The sequence below is a fragment of the Candoia aspera genome, chromosome 1, assembly GCF_035149785.1.
Source record: "Candoia aspera isolate rCanAsp1 chromosome 1, rCanAsp1.hap2, whole genome shotgun sequence".
Lineage (NCBI taxonomy): Eukaryota > Metazoa > Chordata > Lepidosauria > Squamata > Boidae > Candoia > Candoia aspera.
Genome location: NC_086153.1, coordinates 320,213,553 through 320,241,127, shown reverse-complemented (window position 1 = coordinate 320,241,127; position 27,575 = coordinate 320,213,553). Strand labels below are relative to the sequence as shown.

The 27,575-nt window shown below is 36.0% G+C and overlaps 1 protein-coding gene across 1 annotated transcript in view; it reads right to left on the bottom strand.

The window, feature by feature from the left end:
* Nucleotides 1-26,577, bottom strand: part of C1H14orf39 (chromosome 1 C14orf39 homolog) — a 35,153-nt gene extending 8,576 nt beyond the window's left edge. Inside the window, exons 1-15 of the mRNA XM_063289058.1 lie at nt 26,521-26,577; nt 25,834-25,890; nt 25,055-25,181; nt 22,304-22,393; nt 20,443-20,630; nt 19,359-19,401; nt 18,050-18,170; nt 14,665-14,777; nt 10,862-10,995; nt 8,928-9,007; nt 8,294-8,373; nt 8,127-8,188; nt 6,396-6,457; nt 5,826-5,977; nt 5,565-5,703 (exon numbers count right to left, since the gene is read on the bottom strand). Of these exons, the coding sequence (XP_063145128.1) occupies nt 5,565-5,703; nt 5,826-5,977; nt 6,396-6,457; nt 8,127-8,188; nt 8,294-8,373; nt 8,928-9,007; nt 10,862-10,995; nt 14,665-14,777; nt 18,050-18,170; nt 19,359-19,401; nt 20,443-20,630; nt 22,304-22,393; nt 25,055-25,181; nt 25,834-25,890; nt 26,521-26,569 (1,497 nt within the window). The 5' untranslated portion in view covers nt 26,570-26,577. The remainder of the gene's footprint in view (nt 1-5,564; nt 5,704-5,825; nt 5,978-6,395; nt 6,458-8,126; nt 8,189-8,293; nt 8,374-8,927; nt 9,008-10,861; nt 10,996-14,664; nt 14,778-18,049; nt 18,171-19,358; nt 19,402-20,442; nt 20,631-22,303; nt 22,394-25,054; nt 25,182-25,833; nt 25,891-26,520) is intronic.
* Nucleotides 26,578-27,575: the final 998 nt, after the last annotated feature.

Below are 27,575 nucleotides of genomic sequence, written 5' to 3'. Positions count from 1 at the left end.
GGGCAGAACCTTGCAAAATGCGATGGAATGCATGTTAAAAGATTCACGATTATGTTTTAAGTTCTGGGGAGAAGCTTTATCGACTGCTTGTTATGTTCAGAACAGGTTGTATAACTCTATGATTCAGGACACTCCATTCCATTTGTTTTATGGTGTGAAACCAAAGGTAAGCCATCTTAGAGTGTTTGGTAGCACTGCATGGGTTCACATTCCAAAACAGCAGAGAAGGAAAGGAGGCCCCACAACAAAGAAAGCCATCTTTGTTGGCTATGAACAAAGCCAGAGGAGCTACAGGTTCATAATGGGAGAGAAATTAATAATTAGCAAAAGCGCTTCTTTTGCTGAACAAAACTGGGGGAGATTAAATTCTAGCTCTCCAGTTGAACTGACCACCACAAGAGAACAGCAAGGACTTGCTGATGGTGATCTTTTGCCTGATGAGGACATTAAACCAGAAAAGCAAATTGAAGATCTGTCTGATGAGATAGATGCTTCTCAGGAAAGTGATAGGAGTCAAAATTTAAGCCCTGTATTACCTCGCAGATCTCAGAGGAGTAATAAAGGCGTTCCTCCATCACGTTTTCAGGCTGAAACAGTAAAGGCTTTTCACATATTCACAGAACCTGAGTCTTTAGAACAAGTGAATGCTTTACCACCTGAAATTGCACAAAATTGGCATTCTGCCATGCAACAGGAATTAGCATCCTTGAAAGAAAATAAAACATGGAAACTGGTAAATCTACCTCCCAATGAACGCTGTCTGGGTTGTAGGTGGGTTTTCAAACTGAAAAGGGATGCTGATGGCAAAATCCAAAAATATAAAGCAAGGTTGGTTGCAAAAGGGTTCACTCAAAGGAAAGATTTAGACTTTGACAAGACTTTTGCACCAGTTACTAAAGGTGAATCAATTAGATTACTGTTAAAAGTTGCTGCACTCAAGGGAATGTCAGTTAACCACTATGACATTCAAACTGCATTTCTCTATGGTGATTTAGACCACAGATTATACATGCAGCAACCCCCTGGCTATGAAAAAGGGGAGAATCTAGTCTGTGAACTGCAGAAGTCAATCTATGGGTTAAAACAAGCTGCTAGATCCTGGAACCAAAAAGTAGATGAAAAACTGCAGAATTTTGGTTTTGAAAAAGGAAAAGCAGATCCCTGTGTATATATGAAGAAGGACAAACAAGGCTGTATGTATCTGTGCATTTATGTTGATGATTTGCTGCTATTCACATCAACAGAAAAACAAAGGCTTGATTTTGAAGCCTGCATGAAAAGCCATTTCACATTAAGAAGCCTTGGAATTATAACAACCTAGGTTTGGAAAAACACAGGAAGAAAAATGGTAACTTTCTGTTAAACCAAAGGGGAGATAATGGTAATGTGAATGGAAAGACATATAAAGTCAGAGAAGATTGGTTTGCATCTTAATCTGTAGTGTAAAAAGGGGAGTGTTGAGGTTTTTCCTACTAATAGATTAAGACTGCTATTGTATCAAAGCATTTTGGCCAGGTGAAGGGGTTGTATTTGATTGTCTCCTCTCACGTGCTTCATGCAAAATAGCCTGGGGGGAGGACCTGCCCGGACTTGTTCTTCACTTCTTTTTCTCTCTGCTGGAAATGTAGCTCAGCAAGGCTTGCTCCAAAAAGGGAGCTAGGTCCTTTAAATGTTTTGCTTTTGTTTTTGTTTTCTGTAAATAAATTATTTTTATAGAAATGCTTGGTGTGTGACTTTTTTGACCTCTCCTGGGCTAAAGGCTTTCCCAGCATCTGCAACAGGACACAGCTGGAAGGACCTTGTGGTCCACAATTCTGGATCCTGAACAGGATAGGTATGAAACTTCTGAACATGCTATAGTCTGCGAAGTGCAGTCACATAGCACTGTGGACAAGTGGTGGCACTGGGAAGCTGAAGCTGACTCATGCTGCTGAGGGAATCACAGAGATTCATGGCTAGAAGAAAGGCGGAAGCTGCTGGGCATGGCTGACTCAGTTTCCTCGCTGGCAGCACAAGCAGGATTCAATCCATCTTTGAAGTGGAGCTTGAGGGCTGGTTCCTCTTTGGCCACAGACGCTGTCTCCGATACCGGTAAGGACTCTTCTCCCGAAGCTGCAGGGTTAGAGGATTGGTTGTCTCCGGCAGCTCGCTGTCCGCGCGGCTGCCTTTTATCCTGATTTTTGGCGTGCTTGGAATCTCCTGCAGCCAATTGAGCTGCCTTCTCCTTCATGCACTTTTCAGCCTGTCTCTGGTGTGCACTGATTGGCATATTCAAATCCTCCTCCAGATCTCACCCAATCAGCGTTGTAAGTTCTTCCCACTGTGCTAAGTCATGCTGGAGTTTCGTTTCTCCAATTCCAACCCGGTAAGTTTCCAATTCCTCCTCTGACTTCGAATTGGTTTCACTTTCTGAGTCAGAGGCAAGCTTGGTTCTGACAGGGAGCCAGCTGAGAGTAGTCCCATGATCCAGTCCTCAGTATTCACTCCCCAAGTCTTCTGAATGCCAGGTTGGTGTGTAATAAATCTACTTTTATACAAGATTTAATTATGGATGACATAGTGAAGCTAGTGTTATTACTAAGACCTGGATGGGCCCAAAAATGTGGGGGGCATTTTGTCTTGGAGATGTGCCACCTGGGTTTCATGTTTGGCACCAGCCATGATCCCAGGGGAGAGGGATGAGGTGGCAACTGGATGTGAGATCCTTTGGTTGACGTTGAACTCTAGGGAACAGCTGGGTTTATTGCTGTTGTACTGTCCTTCCTGCTACACAGCATCATCCTTGCCTGGGCTACTAGACTCCATTGCCAGGTTAACAGTGGAGTCCTTCACCATCTTCTTCCTCCCACTGCTGCTGATGCATGCCCAGCCAAGGAAGCTGCTGACACTGCGAGACCTTCGTGATAGCCGCCTATCTCCTCCCCAACTCTGCCCTTCTGGCCACCATGCACTCCACCCCCACCACTGCCTACCCTTGCTGTCCCTTGTTGCCCCCAGCTGACCTTCACCATCTTCTTTCTCCTCCTGCTGATGAGGTGCACCTGGCTGAGGGCCTTGTAAAGGGCCAGAAGGCCTCACGAATGGCCAGCAGCTGCCATGGCTGGGAGCACCTCATCAGCAGCAGGAAAAAGAAGATGATGAAGATCAGCTGGGGATATCTGGGAACAGCAGGAGTAGGCAGCAGCAGCAGAGTGCAGGGCAGCCAAAAGGGCAGAGATGGGAGGGGGGGAATAGGCAGGTGGGGGAGGGAATTGAAGTGTACACTGTAGTCATAAATGCAGGCAGGCTGCCAACCACCCAAATTTTGATCACGTGACTGTGGGGGCAATGGAATGGCCATAATTTTGAGGACCGGTCATAACTATCATTCATTCAGTGCCATCATAACTTCAAACTGTCACTAAATGAATAGTCATTAAGTGAGGACTACCTGTATTTTGGGGTATTTATTTTTTTTTTATTTTTTTTTTATTTTGTATCCTACCTTTGTTTGTTTGTTTATCTCTAAATTACTCAAGGTGAATAGTGAACATACCTAATACTCCTTCCTCCTCCTGTTTTCCCCACAACTACAACCCTGTGAGGTGAGTTGGGCTGAAAGAGAGTGACTGGCCCAAGGTCACCCAGCTGGCTTTCATGTCTAAGGCAGGACTAGAACTCACAGTCTCCTGGTTTCTACCCTGTTGCCTTAACCACTAGACCAAACTGGCTTGATTTGATCAGTATTGCATTGCAGTTTACTCAGAAAGAAGACTACTACTTTTAATTACAGAAGAGAGAGGAAAGTGGATACCTAATGTTTTGAATTTGGAACTGATAAGTTTATACAAGTGTATGCAGTACACCACACACACATCCTACCATTTGCTCTCCTTTTTACAACAGAAGTGAAAAAACAACCCTATTTGTACACAGCTTTCCCCCCAAACACCCAGATTTTGTGACCAATTTTCATGAAGGACAATGATTTTCTAATGAATTTTTCCAGCAAAGAATAATCCGCAGTAGCTGACTCTGTCCATGCTGCAACACAATCTGCTGAAATGGTTCAGAGTATTTCCACATATATTTTATACCTTACTCACACATCAAGCGCAATTTTTATTATCACTGTTTATAGAGTTACCTACACATTTTTGTTGTTGTTTTGACAATGCATTATTCTTCTGACAAATAGTTTATTTAAGCCATTTTGAAAAGTGCAAGTTACAATTTAGCATGACACAATGCTAAATTTCAAAAGACAGACAAACTGGTAAATTTATACTTGTGTGGTGAATTTAACAAACAACCCAGTCTACTGTATATCGATATAATGGGCAGGAAAACAGCTGGCCACAGAGATTACTCATGAATCAAGCATGACAATTCAAAAACAACCCTACCCATTTAGCTTTCTGGAAGGCTGTGAAGACCTGGCTCTTACCCCAAGTGTTAGGCTAGGGTGGGGATTGAGTCAGGAGGCTTGGTCTGATTGGCCTGGCACCTAGTGGTTTTGTTTTATTTCTGTTTTTAACAATTCTTGTGAGCCGCCTAGGATCATTATATGAGATAGACCATGTAAGTTCTCTATATAAATAAGTAAACAAGGACGTCAAAGAATAAATACAGCACATCCATTAGTTGTGGTTGTGATCACTACAGAAGAGACTGCATATTAATGATATAAAAAGAAGTTTGCTGTGTTTTTGCTATATATAATATCTGTAGTTAAAGCCAACATAAATGTGACATACAATTGCATCTTTTCCCCTTGTGAATAGTAAATATTATAGAAATAATTTTGAATAGACTCCTTGCATTCCTGATTGCAGCATTTAAGATAAGACAGTTTTCAATTCAAAATAAATAAAAGCCAAAACCCAAAAGGAAAAATGCACCAAATTACATATAACGCTATACACAGTTTGATTCCAACTGATCTTAAAGACAGTTTTCTTCATAAGGTATTCCAGAGAAAAGACAACCGGCATTTTATAATAAACTATTCACAGGTTATCCATACTAGATAGCTTCAACAAGCAAGAAGTACTAGATCCCCATGTCTCTCAAGTTTGCAAAAGCAAACTCTGCCTTATTTTGCAGTGCCAGTTTGTTTCTATAGCCTGCCTACTAATCTCAGACACATTTCAGTCAGTTGGATATCTAAAATGGTTGGAGCAGTTCTTTTGCAGCTGAATCTTTGTAAAACATTTTGATTATTGCTTACAAATCTATAATAATTCTTAGAAAAATATTTCCATTTTTGCATTCTGGATCATTACTGTAGTATATTATAATCAGATTATTATATTCTTACTAGATTATATATGCGCTAGCATTACTGTTTATGCTATGTTTATGTTCTTGACTTGACTCTATTTATATCTAGTTTTCTTCCACATAACTCCAAGTACTGATCATGGTTATCCTTCTCCTCTTTTATCCAAGAATAGTCAAGTAGGGATTTGAATCTGTATCTCACCAATTCTAGTCTAAACTTTTAACAAAAACAACCTGTTTCCCTGGTAAATGAATTGATCACCATAAAAAAATAGCTAGGTGCAATGAACATTTACTACTACCTGATCTGATGAACTCTCAGCTCCAAATGCAGAAAAATCAAAGAAATTAAATCCAGGTGACTGTGACTTTGAAATAAACCCAGTAAGAAAGGGAAAAGCAGGTGACTTGGCCACCAATCCTTCACCTTCTGGTGGAAATCTAGTATAATGAAACAAAAGAAGATAGAAGTATTAAACAGAAGTTAAAAATCATTCTTCATGAGGATCCTGAAGAAAGGCAAAATTCAAAACAGTAATAAACTTTGAATTAACAGTGCTTACAGTTCAAATGGAGTTCTTGTCCCACTAGAGTCAGGTGTCTTTGGAATTACATTAGGCTCTGAAGTTATTAGCTCTGGAGTTGCTTTAGCACCTTCCTCTCTTGCTGAAGAATAATGTCCAGTAGCTTTAATAGAAATTTCTGCCTGCCTATCCTGTTTAAGAGAAGTAAGGTTGCTATATGGTATTTAAAGAAACCAAAACAAGCACCACAAAAATATTCAGGGCTTTAAAAAATTTTCATAAGTTAAACTATCACCTTTGGAGCAGTAATATGAAAGCTGTGGAATATAAATTTATAAAATCAGGAAATACATAAATAATGGAGTAAGAACTGAAGTATTCTTCAGACACAAATCTACACACATATAATAGACATAAATGAAGCTGGTAATCTTCCATGCAGGTATCTTATTTGACGAACATTTTTCTCAACCAACTGCTTTCCCAAAAAAGTACCATGTAAGGAATTTAAAGCCCCTAACATCAACTCACTTAACATTAGCATATATCTGATTTTCAAAATTATTGAAAATCATTAATAGAACAATGTAATTAAAAAGTTAAACTAACTTGAGATATAACTGCAGAATCCATTGATTTATTTCCTTTTTGTTTGTAGTCAGCCTTTTTTCCTGCCACAGAAAATTATATTTTATAACAGTCAAGATGTATATACTACCGCATTAGTGATTATACTTGTACATTATTGGAGAAGGAAAATACATGCTGTTGTGTTCCAGTCATGTAGCTGTACATCAGCCTGTAGTATCAATGTCAGAAAGGCTGTAAGATACAGTGAGCAGAATACCAAACAGCAATCCATCACTTGATTTATTTCCCTGCAAGTTGTCTTGTGGACCCATGAGAAATACAGCACCTAGAAGGAGTATCCCAAACAGACAATAAAAAAGAATGTGTGAACACTACTGAGAGAGGGAGAGACAAAATACTCCAATGGCCAGCTTAAGAACTTGGGGATCTGATGTGCGATATAACATAGTGAAGAAACAAGCATAGCAGGATCAATTGAGGAGGAAAAATAGAAGACCTGACTTTACCCAGATAAGTCATTCACACTTAATTGATGTCTGAATTATTTGTGCAATGCTGAAGCTCACCAGTGCAGTATAGTGGTAAAGGTGTTAGATTGGAACCACTGAGATTCAGGCTCATGTTTGCATTTTATCATGGCATTCAGAGGGTATCTCTGTGCCAGTCAGTATCTTTCAACCCAACTTGTTTTGCAAGGTTGTTGAGGGGATTAAACGAAGGGAGACCCCTAAGTATGTCACCTTGAGCAACCCAAAGAATGATGGGATATAATTCCAGTGTAACAATAACAACAGGATGTAGTGATTAGGACTATGCAAATCCTTTGAAATAGATCTTTCATAGTGAAGAGTATGAAGAGACAACCAGGAGCAGCTTCCAAAAGTGTTGCATAAGCTTGGAAAAAGACAAATAACTTTAACAGTTGAAAAAAGTAATGTATTCCAAGGAACCTCTTTTGAAGGATTTGCACAGCCCTAGTAGTAGTGCTTGCTTGTTCCTGATTAAGCAGGTATAATTCATATTAATGAGGTATATCACATCTCGTGTGTAATTACTAGAGTAAACAATAAAATATACAACATTAGGTGTACAAAATAGCAGTTATGGCAGATCCTAACAAATTTTGACTTTGTCATAATAGTACATACAACAGACACATTTATTTATTTACTACATTTGTATAACACTCAGTTCCCAGCAACTTTTCAGTCTTTCCAAATCAAAAATTGCCCTCTATAATCTATAAAACACTGAAAAATAGCTAGATTACAATTATTGACACAGAACTAATATTAAAATATATTTAATAAGTAAAAAGTAAAAAGTAATATAAATGATATTCATATTAAGACTTTGTGTAATATAATATAGTATAATGTTATTGTTAATATATAAAATGTCTATATATTGGATAAAGAGTAATAAAATATATTAATTTTTTGTCCTATACTAAAGTTTACAATAAAATATAATAAAAACTGAAAGATTAAATAACTAGGGATAAAAACAGTAATACAAATGTATAAATATGATTTCATCTGGTTTAGTTATCAAATCAAATGTTATTTCCAATCACAGACCAAAACAAGATATGAAACCATTTATATTGCTTCAAATCTGCTACAGTGAGTCTCCCAATCTTCCAAAATAGTATGGAGAGTTAAGGATTTTCATCTGATAAAACCTATTTTATCAAAGAGCTAATAGTAAACTGCAGTATATAGAATGTATATTTTAGTAAGATTTTACCTTTTGTATTTTCAGTCTTAAAGCACTGTTTAGTAGGTGTGTTCTTCTGATTAACTAATAAACTGAAATGATTCAGAGAACAATTAATTTATATCAACGGAATTATCTTCATATAAAATTCATAATCTACGTTTTATTCATGAAAATGGGATGACTTGAAAAGTTACCTGAATGGTATTTCTTTGGGAGCATTTGTTATAGATGAGACTGTTTCTACAGCATTGGTTTCTGAATTGTCATCACATTTCTAAAACAAAAAAATGTATTTCAGCTTAAGAGGAATACAAAATTCTGATATAAGACTCATTTATTCCCATTTAGAAATAGTGCTCAAGTGATTTTTTGCCTCCCTGCCACTATATTCCTTCTATTTTACCCTTTTTGTTGGAAGGAAAACTGTTGTAGTAAAATTCCTATTTGTTTAAAAGCTTGTTTATTTTTATTTTATTTTTAGTATGTGTTAAAGAACAGAATATTGAATGCTTGGGCCTTGTATACTGTGGCAACATATCTTTTAAGTCACTTGACTAAGTAAACCTCTTCCTGTTTTTCTCATAAAATTGTGTACTGTAAAAGGAAACAAAATGTCAGTAGGTCTAAAGGATTTAATACAATAGATAGTCCTGCACATATTCAGCTTGGACTGACTTAGACAAAAGTAATCTTGGTAGGATAAAAACAGAATAGATTTCTGACCTCTGTGATGAAACTATCTTTGGATGCACCATTCTATTTTTAAATACATTTTATTGTGCTGAAGTAATTAATGCATGAAACTTATTCTGCTTTTTATTTGCATACCTGATTTTCATTTTCCATATGGTTGAAATACATACTAGTCACTGTTGAATGTCCTGCCAGATCCTCTGTCTTTTCTGCACCTGTATTGTTGAAGGTTATGAACCCTATATTATTTAGCGGATTCTCATATAGAAAAAAATAAATAAAACTGACATCATAAGGGTAATCATATAGTATTAGTCATCTTACAGTATCAAACATGACAGACTTGGGAAAAATATATGCGGTATTTAAAATTTCTAGATCCTAAATATTATCACCTATTATGGAGAAGGTTAAAATATTAGAATAAGGGCTTTCCCTACTTGCACCTATCCATAACACAAACTTGTCCTGGCAACATCTTTTTTTTTTTTTTTGGTCATGTCTCCAGGCTTAAGTTTTCTTTAGCTGAATCAGTGTTAAAGCACTGTTTTTTCCCCTTATTCCAACATGGTTCAAAGGTAATCTCAGTATAACATCTGTTAGGAGGGAAGTCAAGTGTCTGCACTGACTCGAGGCAGAGGCTGTAATCGTAAGACATGGATCAGCTATAGGGATTGCAAATATCATGCTGGTACAATTTTGTGCTGACCTTTTGCAAACATCCAACCAGTGTAGGAACTGGCAGCAGACGGCACTAAAGGTAGTTCAGTGAAGTCCAGAACAAGAGAAAGAGAGAGATAATAGATAATCTGGCTAGCATTCTAACTGATTCTAATGTGATAATTCAGATGTGAGAAATCAGGGCATAAACCAGCTGCTAGGCCATCTCAGCTGTGAAGCACAGATGGATTCTGTGAACATTCATCAAATGAAAATTACAAATGTTGATGGTTATACTGATAAAAGGTTTTAAGAAAAGTTCTGTGTCAATTTGGATTTCTAGGTTCCTCACCAGCAAAGAGCCCTGCAGCTGGTTGCCCTGAAAACAGAGTGGGTAGTGATGGGACAATCAGAAGGAAATACAACTATCTTGTCCATGTTCAGTTTGAAATGGTGGTGACACATCCAGTTTAAAACCCTGCCAGGCTCTTGGAAAGGTATGCCCACAAAGGATGTGACATTTCTCTCTTATAAGAGGAGAAATTAGGCAAAACAGAGCTCTATATGCTCAGAGCAGCACTTTGTCTCTCCCCCTTGAAGGGGAAAGATGACACATGACTGAAGCCTGCCACAATTGCCTTTTTGTGAGCCAGTATAAGCACCAATGAGCATATCTGTCATGGCTAATGTTGGTGGAAGAACTTTAAGCCCCTGTATGACAGATAGACTGTTCTAGCAAGCTAGATTACAGTATGTCCATGGACCAGACATTTCCTATCTCTACTCTAAAAAATATCACCAGAGTCAAGTCAGTTGTGTTTAGTTAACAGGTTCCAGCATGACCAATTTGGAAACACCTGCAGATATCAAACTATGCAGGGGAAAAGCTTGATATATTCTATAATATTCAGATGTATACACAAATATTTAAAGACACAGGTAAATCGTATCACAGATTATATATATGCTGTGGGGAAAATGGTACAAATATAGCAATTATATCCAGCGCATAGTCTCGACTCTGTGTGTTTATCTATGTATTTAATTTCTATACTGCCTGACTCCCAGAGACCGTACTGTTTCTTGTTCTGAAGCTGCTGTTAGAAATCAAAGTAAATAAATTGCAAGTCCAGTACTAATAGTACTGTATCAATGCTTTTTGGTAAAAGGTTTTGTTTACTTCTATGAAAACATTTTTTCACATGGGGTTTGATACTATTTTTAAGGTAATTTCCCCCACTATACTTAGCACAATGTGATGCATACTGTACTATTCTTTTCTAAAAAAATCCTGTTTGTGATGTTTCATTCATACTGAAATTATGAAGTACAGTTGATTGTGAACATCAGTAGCACTTATTTTCATTCACCCCAGAATTTCACAACTAAATATCTAAATATTTTATCACCTGTATCTGGGATCTGAAAGAGTGGTTTCAGAGTTGGTACACTTTGGACTAATTTCTGAAACATGCTAGGTAGATGCAGTGGTTTATATGTCTGTTCTTTCTCATTCAATAAATGTTGACTGTCTCTTAATGAGCTGAAAGAAAGTTTTACAGTTAAATCAGACAGTATTTTCCAAAATGAAAGAAACATGGAAATACCTGAGTCAGGGTTCTGAAATAAAAGATAAGGTCATAAGAAAATGTACAATCTTATCTAATGTCTTCTCTGGATAATGTCTATTATGAGAAGTGTGAAAAAAAAACCAAACTGTTACAGAGTTAATTGACCTACCTATGAGTAAAACTGTTAACAAAATCTTTTCTTTTTTGAAAAACAAGTATATTATTGCTACAAATGTTTTTAAAATTCTAATTTTAATTCTAAGAACTGACCATGAAGATAATCCATAGATGATACTACATTCAACTAAAATTAATAATCTAAATTAAAACCTTTCTAAATACTGGAGGAATTGTATCTACTACACATCTGTAAGTGTTTGACAAATCAATTCTTAAAACTATTAGCAAAATTAAAAGTTAAATAGCCCACTGCCAAGACATTAACATCTATGTCTTGTTTCTTTATCTCTGAAGACCTGTCAGAAAACTCATGTTTTCGCTGCTTTCTGAAAAACGATTGAAGTGGAGGCTGTTCAGATTTTAAAGCAGCTGTAGAGAAACGTTGCTTCTGGACCCCTAGCCCCTTTACTTCCTAAACTGAGGGATCTCAGGCCATCCCATCTCAAGCAGAAAGGACAGGCTGGCCAGAATCAGTTTGGAGAAGATAGTACCACATAAATATCCTGGGCCCTTGCTTTGTAAGGATTTATAGGTTAAACCAGCATTCTGAATTGAACTCAGACCTATTGGATGGCAATGCAACAGCTGCAAATGGTTATATTGCTGAATCAGCATGCAAGCTGCTGAATTTTCACAAATTGCAATTCCCAGGAAACTCACCCAAAAATCTTTCACAATTAATCCCACTCTTGGTTTATTATCCATATTTTCTAAAAACTGTAAGTTATAGTTTGAAACATGCTGGTTGAGATTACATTTGTAAGGAATTTTTCATGGTAATTAGTCTATTGATTTTGTATAGATTTACAATGGGATCACTCTCATTTTTGGAGAAGGTGAGACATCTTGAATATAAGCTTCTTGACCTTTTATGATGGAATAGGTTCTATCACACCTTATAATAAAGAAAAGAACCTCTTCTTCCAATGGAAGAAGGCAAAGGAATGATGCAAATTCCTGACAGAGTTGAAATGGATAGCCACAGCAGGTAAGTATAATGATCTAATTATGTTGTTACATTATTTCAATTTTCTATTAAATGACATCACAGAATGGGCAAGTCAGCAGAGGCAAGTTGGTTGTCCATAAGGACATTAGAGGCTAATGAAAGGTACCATTCAGAAGTATTAGCAGGTTTTTATTAACATTATGGATGGGAAAGAGATGCTGCTACTCTCTCTAAGTATCAACTTCTTCTTTTACCATCCACTCATTAGTCTTTGGATGCCAAACCCACACAGCTGGGAGCCAGAAGAGTTACATTGTTGATTTCAGAAAATAACACTGAAGCACTCAAGATCTTTGCTTATACTGTGGGACTTCAGGATATTTTGAACTAGAATGTGTATATGTTCACTATGATCCACCTTCCTCCTCTATCTTGTGACCTGACAACTCTACTCCCCACTTCTATCACCAGCCTCAGTCCATGAGCCAGGAATTACACTCCTAAATTTATTGAGAAAATTCACACACAGCAGCAATAAGACCCTTGTGTGCAGGCTCAGGTAGATGAATTTCAGGGGAACTTTCCCAATAAATCCTCTCCTTTTTCCTGGGAACAAGGAGAATAACACCAGAGTGGCTGGTTACATGATTACCAGCCAGATACCAGATCAGTCCTTAAACAAAACAAAACAAAACAAAACAAAACAAGACAGTGTAAACCAGTGCTTCCCAAATCTGGGTAAATTATCCCGAATTGGGTAAAGTGGTTGTTCTTTGGGTATTGACACAAGAACCCATTACCCAATCACAACAGGGACATTTTAATTGACTTAAAGTGTTTTACCTACATTGGGTAAAAAGGACTTTCTGATAGCTGGTTTTGGGTAATGAAGGAAAAAGTTTAATACACAACAGTTACTGGAAATTTTTCATAATTAAAAAATAATTAATTTTGCTACAAATTCATTTAAAATCTATTTAACCAAGCTTTTGGTTTCTTGGAAGTCTCTTCTTGCAGTTTCTTTCCCAGCCAACTTAGAAAAGTCTTACAGAATGAATTTAACTGAGACTGAGAATGCTGCAGTCTTTATGTTTTTCTGTCAGATCAAATCCAATTCCATAGTCTTAATCAGAGAAGCTCTGTATGACCAACTGTAATCTTCAGCTTCTCAACCCTGTCTAAAAGAGACTAAACACAGTTGATATCCAGATTAGAATGTGGCACATTAACAACTTTGACCATACCAACTACCATGCTTTGGTAGTTTCTCACAGAAGCACTGGCATTGAAAGCATTTATTTGTTTGTTTGTTTGTTTGATTGATTGATTTCTGTAGCCGCCCAGAGTCACTTGCTGAGATGGGCGGCTATAGAAATCAATCAATCAATCAAATAAATAAATGCTTTCAATGCCAGTGCTTATGCAAGAAACTACCAAAGCATGGTAGTTGGTATGGTCAAATAAATAAATGCTTTCAATGCCAGCGCTTATCCCCACTTTACCACTAACATCACCACAGATACAGATACAGGATTTATCAGTTCAGTTATTGACAAGAAAATCCTCAGTTCTGATTGGACCTTTTGAGAGAAGGGTATGAGATAATTCCTGTGGATTTGTCTGATTATTCATTTTCCTTCACACTAATAAATTATGTTTGGAGGCTTTACTAAATGGAGGGCAGATTTGTATCTCCAATGAGAGAAGGCACATGTAAGACAGACTGTATTTTGTCATGTCAGCACAAAGGAATGTATTCTGTTCCGAGTGGGACTCATTGAAGACCACCACCAGAGACTGAATCAAATACGTTCTCCAACAGGAGCCTACAGTGAGGGTCTGGGTAATTATACTGATTTGGAGAAAGATGATCTGCTGGAAATGGTCCACAATATCAGGGTTCATTACATATTCAGGGTAATCCCTGATCCTTCCAAACATGTAGGATTCCTACAAATTATTTTCCACTGTTGACATTACAGTTATATACGAAGCTTCTAAAATTACAAAACTTGGGGAACACTTTTGGAATCTGGGGCTTATAATGTAATATCTGTGAGATAATTGAAAAGTAGGATGGTGCACAACTTCATATTTGAAAATCAAAAGTTACTTCAGAGCATGCAAATGCAGCAGCGGACAACAACTTCTTAAAGCAGTCACACCTTTTCCCAGGATCACACAGCTGCTCTTTTAGACCTCTTAGGCAATGTAAGATGACTCCATCCCATTCTTAGGTAATCATTGCAAGGGGCTCATTTTCAGATTAGGAAAATATGGTATAAACCTCTGCACCAGAAAATACTGTATATGTAAATATTATATTGAAAATCTATACTTCAACCTCTTTGAAGAGAAATCTGCTCTGCAAAGTGGTAAGTAAAGCAGATACCATTTGTAGTACTCTATGAATCTGTAATGTGGGTAGATTCTGTACAAGAGAAATTTCAGCACTCTGTAACTTCTTTACAACTCATGTTTCAGTGTGATAAATTTGATTTTAAAATGCCACCTTTCATCAAAGTCCTCCCTTCTTTCTTGATTTTTTGCTCTTTCCTCTATCACATTAGAATCCTCTTCTATCTCTTCAGAATGCTTTTGATCTTCTGTAACATTGCCCAGATGCTAAAAGAAAAAGTGCAGTTATTGTATGCAAATTTTTGTTTTTTTACTGTACATTACCTTTCCTGTAATGTAGCTTTCATAAGGAATCTATGTACAAAAGATTGTTTGATGATCTTTTTAAGCATGGAAAGTTGTTTCTAATTAAGGATGTTAGTCTCCTTGGTTTATCTCCATCAGCTTACATTCTATCTTTATTAATTCAAACAGTACCTTTCTATTTTTAAAAAATTCCCCAAAGTACACAAATAATAAAAATGTACTGAAGTTAATTACAATGATTCTCTGATTCTTCCACTTTCTTCCTACTCAAGGAGTTCTTCAGGCTCCTGAGGCCTGAACAACTCCTTGATCACAAGGAGAACAGAAACGGGAGAGAGGGCCTTTTTCCCACTGCAAATGAAAAGAGTTCTTCCATTCATGGAAAGACAATTTAGGATCCAACTCATTAATTTCATAAAACATGAAATCATAACACATATCAGCTACCCATATAGAATGTAATAAATGTTGAGATTATAGGGATTATATGGCAGAAAAAAATAGGATTCCATCATCAGTTTTGAAAAGGTCTTAAAAAGAACTTTGGATCATGATTGGATCGAAATTGTCAACAAAATAAATTACTATCAGTTCCAAAATGTTAAAACAGTTCCAAAATTTTAAAAGTTATATATATAGTCATGAGAAAAAGTAAGTACAGCCCATGTTTGTTTGTTTGTTTTGTCCCTGCCCATCTCCTCCCATCAGGGGACTCTGGGCAGTTTACAATAAAATAATCGATTAAAACAACAAACATACAAGATAAATATGATATATAAATACAGAATTACTCTTAATAAATAAATATAAAAATAAGAGTAAAAAAGTAAAGAAGTCCAAGTGGCAGAAGAATGTGGACATATCAGTATGTCCTTCATTCAAACAGTATATAAAGATAAAGGTGATGTAAATTGAACAAAAAAAAACGCTATGAAAAATTGACTTTGCAATCATTTATTCAACAAAAAGTAATAAATATGCCATTTCCTTCTGTGGAAAAAGTAAGTAAATCCTTAGCTCTAATACCTGATATTGCCCTCTCTGGCAGAAACAAGCTCAAGTAGGCTTTTCTTATAACTATCTACCAGTCTCTGACATTGACTGGGAATTTTTTCCCACTCCTCCATGCAGATTTTTTTCAGCTGTGTGATATTTGAGGGGTTTCTTGCATGCATAGCCCATTTCAAATCATCCACAGAATCTCAGTGGGATTTAGATCTGGGCTTTGACTTAGCCATTCCAGAACCCTCCATTTCTTTCTACCATTAGCTTCTTTCTAATGGTAGACTCATGCACTTTGACATCAATAGTGGTGGGAGCTGCCTGTAGGCCATGTGATGAAATTCTGGGGTTTTTTTAGACTTCTTCTGGCATCTTGTGTTCTGCCCATGGGCTGAACTTGCTGGGACTGCATGGCCTGGGCAAGCTGGGATTTGTTGATATCTTCTCCATTTGTAGATGATCTTCCAGACAGTGGAATGACTGATGTCCAATTGTTTGGTGATCTTTTAAAATCCCTTCCCAGACTCATGGGTATCTTCAGCATTTTTCTAAGGCCCTCAGAGAGTTCTTTTGATCTAGGCATGATGATACCACAGACTTCAACAATAAAGAGCAAATCTATATACTACTAAAACTCTTGTGTGTGTTTGTAACCTTTAACTGGGTAAAACAGTGCATCATAGGCCAACAGTTTTCCAACCAAGGTACCTCAAATGGGCTAACTTACAGAATACATCCAAAATCCAGGACCCAGGACTCCCATGGAATTGAAATTTGGCAAATTTTATGAAACATTTTATGACATAAAAATTATCATAAAATATTTTATGACATAAAAATTATCATAAAATATTTTATGACATAATACAAAATGTCATAAAACATTTCCTGTGGTCAACTCCTGATGTTTGACTGCTATACAGTTCAATATGAATGACATAGGCTATTTTCAAGCCAGATACATCTCTGAATATCTTCCTGAATTTTTAAGAACTTTTCCAGTGAAGGAAGTACAATAGAAGCTCTGCCACTGTTGAAGGCATTGAGGAATCTGGTAAGGAATTATCTCTGAAATGATAACCCAAAGTATCATGGGTTGTCTAGTCAAAACTAAACATCTGAGGTTTAAATAAGACTGGTTCCTTGCAGATCCTCTTTAACAATGTTCTAATCATTTGCACCTGATCTGCTGCACCTGATTCTAATTTTAGGTATTTGAGGTAGTGATAAATGTAGGGACGTACTTACTTTTTCCACGTGCAAAATTTGCATTTATGTTTATTTAAATTACATAGTGGATTACTTAATGTAAATGGTGCATGATATTTTTATATTATATTCCCTTTATCAATATTGCTGAAATGAAGTATCTGTATGTGAAAATATGTGGAAAAAGTCAAAAATTTCAATGGGATGTACTTTTTCACATGACTGCAAGTAGAAAATGAAATTGGAAAAAAAAATAGGAAATAAATGTTCATATTAAAGACTACATAGACTGGGAAAATACATGTTCTAATATGACAAAAAGCTAAAATGACTAAATGAACCATTAATTATAGTTTTCTCTTCTTTTTGTGGGCTGCTAAGAGTCACATGGTTTGAGTTGGGTGACCATATAAATGCTTTAATAAATAAAAGCAAATGTTTACTTACTGTGCCATAGACAAGTATATGTGTCACAGTGTTTTAAAATATGCTTTTAAAATTTTCTTGGCAATTGTACAGATTGAAAACACTTGGTTCAACTTTTGTGTTCCAATCAGTGAAACAGTAATTGGAGGTCTAAATCCAATGACACTGACTCTTCAGAACATCAAAACTTACTTACCACAAGAGGACAGTGGAGCATAGACAGACAGTTAAGGATTTACTCAGTGTCCCCTCTTTGTCTGTCACTCTGTTCTATCTCTAAGAGATTGCTAATCTGAACTCACTTCTTTCTGCCTTACTTTCCAGGCACAAATGTACAAACCACATGGTCTTTGACTTTTCTCCTGGTAGGATGTAGTTAGCTAGGTGCTAGGCTTTACTCATCCCTGTAATTTATTTCTTATGAATACATCTCCTTTCTGTTATAGTTATAAAACCTACTTCATTAATCATTGCTTAGGTTAGATTCCCACTCTCAGAAACACTTCATACACAGAACATTCCAATCTCTAATAATACTTATCCACTGTGATCTAATGCAATGATATGTTCATACAGACTGCAACATAAGCACTTACCTTTTTGAAACAATTCATTTTCTTTTCTAGCTCTTCTGCAGTTTTGACAAGTTCAGCTGATTGCTGTTTGAGAACTGCTGTGTGAGTAAGAGTTTCCTTTGTGTTCTGCCTCAGAGAAGCACTTTCATATGTTAAGGAATCAATAAAACACACACTTTTAACAATCAGATAAAAAGCTAAAAAGAATTACAATTCTGCCAATAGTTATGAAGTGCTCACTTTCATTTAAATACCTGAAATCAGTGATCTGATTCTCCCTAATTTGGGTAGCTTTATTCTCCACCCAGATTTACCCAGTTTGTGATGAACATGTTGATGAATCATTTGCTATTAGCCCAAAACAGTATACAGCATAAGACACATTGGAATCTATATTTTAAAAATTGCTAACTTGTAATTAACATTAATTAATTAATTAATATGAAACATATTGTGTCAATTTCATATAGCATTTTAATTATGTGAAGTTGACTTCCAACAATTGGTCCTAGTATTTCAACCTGAATTGAGGATTAGGGCTACAGTGCAGTCTAGTGGCTACAGTATAGTTTGTATATTAAATGGTCAAAATTTTTGAAATTATTGCACAAAACTTTTGAAAAAATGAAACTCTGCTAGCTTCTATAAATCTGAGACCAAGTTAATGAAGTTATGTTGAATGTTAATTACATTTCAAATAAAACTTGAAAGAAAATTGCCTTAATGTATTCAATACATGTACACTGGAATTATTCCATGATAGAATGGTATCCAGGAGTAAAACAAATTATTCTACTCTACCGTACTCCCTCCTCAAAGCTCAAAACTGGTCTACTGAACTAGGCAAGCCACTGGAGCAAAACTGGAAAGATATAATAGGAACAGACGTGAAGAAGAGTGAGGCGAATTCCTTACATGAACAAAAGTCCATTTTTGAACATAAACTATAACAATTATCACAATTTGCTTTACATTCTATTCTGAAAATTTAAGATGTATTGTGATGTATAACAAAAGGATAACAGTATACGTTTAGTATTTCTAAAAATAATATAAAACAAATGATTATTATAGTCTTTTACTGAGCTAAATAGAGCAATTTTAAGCCAAATTTAAACTAGTGTTTCTTATTTCCCTATATGGTATCTTGATTACAGCTACATACCCTGAATATATAAGCATTGTCCACAGCTTCTGTCTTGTCATTCTAATTTAGTTAGGTTCTTAAATAGCAAAATGCATTATCACTACATATGCTTCTCAACCAAAGTAACATCTTGCAGCTATCAAGATAGAATCAATAGGAAAAAAGAGTCAGATAAATGGATACATATGTGATGCCCATGAAGAAAGTGACTGAAAAGGACCAGGTTCTGGAAAAAAGATGGTAATGAATTAATCTCATAACTGTTCTGCACTTATAAAACAGGAATCTCAAACTGTTCTGCATCTTATTAAAAAGGAAGGAAAACAGTCCAAGTTGTTGGATTCTATTGTAGTAGTAGTAACAGTTATTATTAATAATAATAGCAATAGTAGTATTAGTTAATACACCTATTTGTGATTTTGCTCAGATAACAGCTTTCGTGAGTAGGTGGGGGTTATTGCTATTGTTATTCAGGAGTCAGAAATTCTTTCTAATATACTACAAATCATTCAGAAAGCTACCACCATATGAACACCAATCTGCCTTCTGTGTACTTCTGTCATAATAGCCAGATTTAAGCAACACAGTATTCATGATATTCTGGTACTGTGATGGCAGTTCCCCTGGCAGGTATACATCTTTTCAATCACTGTTGTCCCATCTCCTCTTCTATTAAGAGAATTTTTTTTCCTTTGAACATTCATTCAGTATATGAATTTTGCTAATTCCTTCCAATGGAAGTTAAACCTAGATATTTTACGAGCTCAGAACAATTCTACTTCATACCAATTCTGTTCCCTTTACAGGTATACTCTTTCCTCTTTTTTTTGGCGTATTATTTTTGGGACATGTGCATAGATATACTGACACATATTTACAAATCCGGTTGTATTTTGGAAAAAATGTTAAATTATAAACCCAAATCAGCAGTGCTAGAAGAATATGTTTACGAACTGAATATGTAGACATGAATTATGTGAGACTTAAAAATTAATTAATCCATGTACGAAATACAGTATTAATCTATATACGAAATATAGTATTTTTTAAAGCAAACAGTAAAAATTAAGCATAATATGACAGATCGCAGGATAATGCAATCTTTATCAATAGCTTTTAATTTCAGGGGAAAATGCCATTTTGAGTATGCCCCTAAAGAAAAAGTATTCTGAAACAATAATTTAATTTTTCCATATATATTTTAACACATAATTTAAGGACTCTGCATAATTGAAATTAAAATGACATTATTGAAAGCATAGTTTACTGTGAAGATCTATCACTTCAGCTTCTTTCTGTTTAAGTAGTTTGGAGTGTCGTAGAACTCGATCTTGAATTTCTTCATATTCTTTTCTTTCACGATAATATTCTTGGGCAATTGTAGTTTCTAAATATTTTGCTTGGTGCTGCCTGAAAACTTCTTGATACTGATTCATATAATCCTGGTACATTTTTCTTTTAAAACAAGAAAATACAGTCATCTTTCACTGGTAATAATTGTATTTTCAAAAGATTATCACATTTTACAATATATACTCAATTCAACTGAAGCTTTGCAACAATATTAACACCATATTCTATTATTTAATTAACTGTAAATATTTCTGACAACTTGTATTTATTACTAACATATATTATTACTATCAGCCATATGTGGCTCTTAAGGTACCATTAAACTGTTGCACATCCTAATTGTAATTGTCCATGAAAAGATACTTTTTATTGTCCTCAATTGTAAGTTTCACTTGTATTTAGTAATGAATAGAATTACTAAAATTATCAATATTTCATGGAATTATTCATACTATAACCATCTCTAAGCATTTAACAAAATATGGCTGGCAGATCACTGAATATAAAATAGAGCAAGTTAAAATGCTTCATTACTCTTCAGGTCTCATATTCCTGAAAGGCACAGATTATGCATCTTATAATACAGTCTGCCAAAAGATGTATGGCTATAATGTTCAGGTTCTTTTTCCATGATGGGGGTTTGTATATCCCCTCTTCAATTAGTATTTTTCAGGGTCAAACAATATGTTATACAATGCACAAGCCTGCATCAACAATGATTTTTCCCTTTTGGTGGCAGTTCAGTCTAAATTATTGAGGGTTATCTTTGGGGCCATCATTTGGGGCCCTCAGTTGCAGGCATATCTCAGTTCAGTAGAAAGCCAAGTTTGGATAAGATCACTTATTGGCTTAAACTGACATCTTCCGCTACTCCAGATAGTGCTATTAGATAATTTTACTTAACTTGGAAGGAGAAATAACAGTATTAAAAACATTGCCCTATATTACAGTCCTGCATTCTTTGGGTTTCCCCAAGCTAGAGGATTTGCCAAAAAGCAAATAATGGATATTGATTTGCAGAGATAAAACACTAAGAACTTACTTTGCTCTGAGAAGGGGAACCTAAGTAAATTTTTTGTCCCCAGCTAGCTGGCGACAAAACTATCCAACCAATTTTACTGCTGCAAAGTATCAGAGTACTTTGATACTCTACAGGGTAGAGTACCTTTACTCTACCACATTTAACATGCTGCCTTCAGCCAATGAATTAACTTTACAGAGAAGCTTTGTCCCCATCATTCAGGAACATTTGAAACCTTAGGCCATATGCTGCTGTACTGTCAATTCTATGATGAAATTAATCACCTGTATTTAATTCCACTTCTAAATTAAGTTCCCTGGCAGACCAGATAAATCCTGTATTTCATTTCTTCTCACGGGCTATAATGATGATGTCACCTTTAAAACTGCCAGATATTGTTTCAGAATTTGTGGTACTAGAAACATGACAATTATTCCATCTGACTAGAAATAAATTATATAATGTAGCAATTCTATCTAATCTTTTATTTTATATCACTCATTTTATAAGGGTTTTTTTATATTTTTCAGAATAGTTCTATAATTCATTGATTCAGTCTTAAGTATTCAATCTTTTAGCACTGTAATACGTATATGTTATTGTCAATTTTATTGTTCCTAATTTAATAAAAAGATATGTTTCCATGTGAGCTCTGTAAACCCTGTTACAAAACTCTATATTATTCTGGTTAGTAAGCATAATACAGATGTTTAAGTCATAATATGAAATGTAGTTTTCCAATGACTTTGCATACTTGTCTTTTTCTGTTGCTTCTTGGTAATTCTGAAGTTCTTTTTGTAAATATTCTTCATGTTTTTTCAAAATAATATATGTTGGTTTCCAGCTAGATCAGTAAATTTAAAATTATAATAATTATCTATTTGTTAAAATAGCATAATTTAAGAATCACTCAAAGTAACAAAGCCATAATTCTTTCTGTTTCCCCAGGGCTCTAGTCCCCAACACCTATATATAAGGCTAGAACAATGGGACTGCTGTCTCTACATCTCCCTGCAACAGCCCTGGCTAGCAGCTAGGTCAGCTCATCAGCCCATATGACAGCACAGCTGTCCTTCAAGGCCAAAATGAGCTTCTTCTCCCCTTTTCTCTCTCTGTTTGCTGACTCATGCTAGCACACCGGGTGGTGGCGGGGGGGGGGGGAGAGAGAGAGAAAATCCCTCCAAATTTTTGGCTTCAGTAGTGTTCATATTTATTTAGAAAATGTATAAGGCCACTCATCTTAAGGAGATAACACTCTGGGTGGCTAACACTATGAAACCAAAATAAAACAATTAAAATACAATTAAAAGCAAACATAATAAATATAAAAGCTAAGGCATCTAACAAACAACTCACAGTCCCAAAGACACATATATTGGGCTCCTCTAAAAACCCAGCCCTAAGACCTGAGGGAAAAAATAGGTTTTCACAGCCTTCTGGAAAGCTAACAGAGTCAGGCCATCCAGATCTCAAGGGAGAGGCTGTTCCATAAGGCAGGCACTGTGACAGAGTGGGCCCATCACCTGAGTCCCACAAGATGTCACTGTTTCACTGAAGGGTTCTGGAGCATCTGGTGGGATGGGCAGAAATGACAGGCAGCCCCACAAGTGAATTGCACCTGGAAGCCTACTGGAAGCCAATGCAGCTCACATAGCAGCAGTGTTACATGGGCAAGCCTAGGTGCACTTAATATCAGTGCATTATGGATCAGTTGGCCAAATGCTTTTCAAGGGCAATCCCATGTACACCATGTTGCAGTAATCCAAGTGGGAAGTGACTAAGGCATGAGTGAATGTGAGCAGAGCCTCCCAATCCAGGGATGGATACAAGATGGATTTGTGCAAAGGCCCTCCTACCCACAGCTTCCAGCTCAAGCAGAAGTTGTGAGTCTAGGTGGGCCCCTAGATTGTGTACCAACTCTGTCTGAGGGGAATGCTACCCCATCTAGAGTATTTGATGGAACAGTTCTAGAAACAGGACCCTCCAAAACTCTGATATATCAGCCTTGCAAGGGTTGAGTTGCAACCTGTTCTTCCCCATCCAGACCCTCACCACATCCAGGCACTGAGTAAGCACCTCTGCAGAATCATTTGTACAGCCTGGGATGAAGATCTATAATCAAGTATCATCAGCATATCAGTAATACATCATACTGTGCTGACAGATGACTTCACCCAAGCGGCTTCATGTACATGCTAAACAGGAGTGAAAAGACAGTCTAGCCCTGAGGCACCCATGCAGCAGGGGCCTAGAGCTAGACCCCTCCCCACCTAAACCCAGTGGAACAGGCCCCAGAGGAAGGAGAACTGCCACAAACTGTGCCTCCGATTCTCAACCTGCTAAGCCAGCCCAGAAGGATACCATGACTGATGGTAGAAAAAGCTGCTGAAAGATCCAGGAGGGCAAGGATAGCTGCACCAGCCCCATTCTGAGCCTCCACAAACTCTACCAATGCTATTGCAATACTACAACCTGACCTGAAATCTGACTGGAAGGGGTCTACAGTAGATAATCTGCTTCCAGCAGGATCCTTTGAAGCTAACTATCCTCTCAACTATCTTTCCTAGAAAGGGGAGATTAGACACTGAACAAAAATTCTTTAGTACTGTTGGATGGATTCTCGAGGAGGAGACAGGCAGTTGTCTTCTTCAAAGGAGAGTATATTTAGAATACTATATGTGATTTGCTTGGTGTTAATTCATGTTCAGTTTTGTTTCTGACATTTATATTTACTGTATTTTTCCTTAAAAGAGCTCAAGTTCCATTTTTGCTGCACACAATTGTGGTTCTATTATTACATATCTCAGTTTCTTTAATTTTCAAGTTTTCCTTTTCTTTCTGCACTTATGGGGCTCTTGCAGCACCTGTTAACACTGCTGGAGCAATTACTTTGGAACTCCATCATGATGCATTTCCTGTCTGAACTGTGAATATATTTTTGACCCCATATTCTTTTCAGATTTTTGTTGATAGTTGTCTACTTGTAGGGAGAAGACCGGAATTTTATCTTTTCTTCATTAACAATTGTAGTGGTGATGCATCTCTGAATGACAAATTGAGTTATATCAATTTACTATTTTCCTTATTTAGCTTTAACTGCCTGTATCCTGATTATGCCTCCAATCTTGCAAACATTCCTCAAAGGAAAATTGTTCTAGCCCTTTGATCATTTGAGCTACAATTACTTTGCATATTTTCCAGCTCTATGTAATCTCTTTGGGGTGTAATCTGGAAGTAATTTTAAGAAGTGCAGCAGATATGACATCACTGCATGACTTACATTAGATGTTGTGACACAATGACATAATTGCAGCATTGGTGTGATGATGTCGTTGATCATGTGACATTATTTTGACATCACCACTGCAGTTTATGGACAATCCTTATTATTGATTTTTTAGTGATTTTGAGAATCTTTCTGGTGAAGAGAGGGATAAAGAAAAAGAAAAAGAGAGGGATAAACATGGCTTATATAAATAAATATAAATATATACCATATACTTACATATTACAGCTGTCTTTATTGCTATTATTTTGTCTGCATAAGCTAAGAATTGCCTCCTCACTTTTATTTATTTCTTCCTGTAGCTGGCAGATTTCACCCTTTTTTTCCAAAATGTTTGCATTATATACTGAAAGAAAAAAAATATTTTGTATACCTTGTCTATACAGAATTTAAGATTGGAACAACCACTGTACCACACAGTAAACATATAAGTATCTGTTCCCAACCACAGTGACACCAAAATAACAAAACTTACCTTGTGACGTTATGATGCTAGCTCTGCCCTTTCATGTTTGTATTATGATGTCACATGCAGGTGTGTAAGGGAGAGAATTTGCATTGTTACATTGCAATGTAAGTTTCATCACTTAGCCCCTTGCCCCCCCATGGATGTCTCTGATTACAAAAATAGATCCAGGAATCTACACAACTAAAGTTAAAATGCACACAAATATTTGCTGTTTTAGATATGCTGCATTCATTTCAATAAAGACAACAAATATTTACATATTTATTTATAGTCAATAAAATAAATATATGAATAAAATACTCAGCTACATAACCATTTTTTTCTTATTAGAAAGAAAATTGATCTTGGAGAAGATTAATACAACTAATGTGATAACAGATCTAAGATATTGGGAGGCAGAAATAAAGCTGCTATGGAACTCAGCCTGTAGAAGTAAATATACTGTAAAAATATATCTATGAATTGAATCATGGCATGATTTTTTGCCATAGTATTACATCCCTTTTATATACTCATAAAAGCTACTCACGCTGTATCTGTTGTCTTTCATATTCCTTAGAGTATGATGCTTGTTCAAGCTGAAAAACTGAACAATATATATACATATTTTGTTTTGATATAAGTCAAATTTAAATGGAAAAAGAAATAATGCATTCTCACAAACAGTTTGGTCAATTTTTATTCCTATTCTACATGTATTTAACTGGTTGATTCATAGCATGTGATTTTCCATACTATTTACTCCAGCACTAACTCTGCATCTCCAAGTTACTTTTCCTATTACAGTTTATAATTATTTTTCCTGTACAGTTTACAGCTTCACCTTGTAACCATCCACTTAAATAGCCCAGAAGGTATAATAAAAGAAATGGGAGTAGGAAAGCAAGATGAAAATGAGAAGTAATTGAAGAGTTCAGAGCTAACAGATCTGGGCTGCAAATCTCTGAATGATCTTTAGCTGTAACTCTGTCCTGCTCAGAAAAATATGGTTCCATATGTAAGACAATTTCTTAAACCGTTGTCTATAGCAAGAAACATTTTAGTGAGATTATAATCAGTAACATTTCTATATAATGTCACATCCTCCCTGAAAGAGATGTATATAAGGGTCATCTCTACAATTAATTCAGATAGTCAGAAAACCTTGAATAAGTGGGATAAAACATTAGGAATTTCCTTTCGTGACTATTTTTAAGGATGAAACTTTCCAACATACCAAGTTGTAGCAGCAGCTTGTCCAGATTGCTTAAGACAGTATCAGCCATTTTGCAATCTAAATTTAAAAGCAGGAAAACAAATTATACACTCACAATTGCAAAGAATCATCCAAATAATATCTATTATGTTTTTCATTGTTTGTTGGTTTATTCTAATTCCTATATTCACAGATATTAATAATTATTACCGTAATTATTACCAATGTAAGCTTTTATGAGTATAAAATGAAGGAGGTAATTTACAGAAGAACAGGCAAAAGTGGAGGTCTTAAAGTTGCAAAGAAAGGAACTGAAGAGAAGTACACAAGTTAGAAAGCTGAAAATTGGATCTGACAGGAAGGCTCCAGACTCCCAAGAAGAAAGTGATAACAAATATTGAGATCTCTGGGATAATTACTTTTTGTCTATATATTAAATAATTTGCTGAAAGTTACAGAAATGTTATGATATAAGCAGCAGCTGGATGATTCCAGAGAGAGCTAAGCTGATCTGTAGGCACACTGTCAAAGTTCTGACCCCTGAAAATATCTACCATACTCTGAATGAGGTCTTTCCTCACTGTGATGTGTATCAATGAGTAAAATTAATAAATAATAATCTATATAGTTGGATTGAATTGTACCAAACATAGATGTGGATCTCATGCTTGGGTGTTCAAAATGTTTCAACCTCCAAACAACTATTCAAAGTGCCTAAACCTGAGTTTTGTTTCAAATGTGCCTTTTCAAGTTGGAGTGGGTGCTGTTTTTTTAAAAAAAAAAAAAACAGCCAGCACCTAACCTAAACCACAACAAGGAGTTAAATTCATGGCCAGATAGAAGAAAACGACAGTTCATGTTGCCAGCTGGACTAGTATATCCAGGCCTGGGGTAAGGGTGTCTATGGAACCCCTGTTGATTCTTTTTTTTTTTAATGTTGTAAATACCAATTTAGTTGGGTTTTCAACTTATATATTGTTAAGCTGCCCAGAGTCTTTCAAGAATTGGACAGCCTTAATAACTCTAATAAATAATACTATATTGTTGTTATGTTTAAAAAAGCTTTGCTAAAGGGA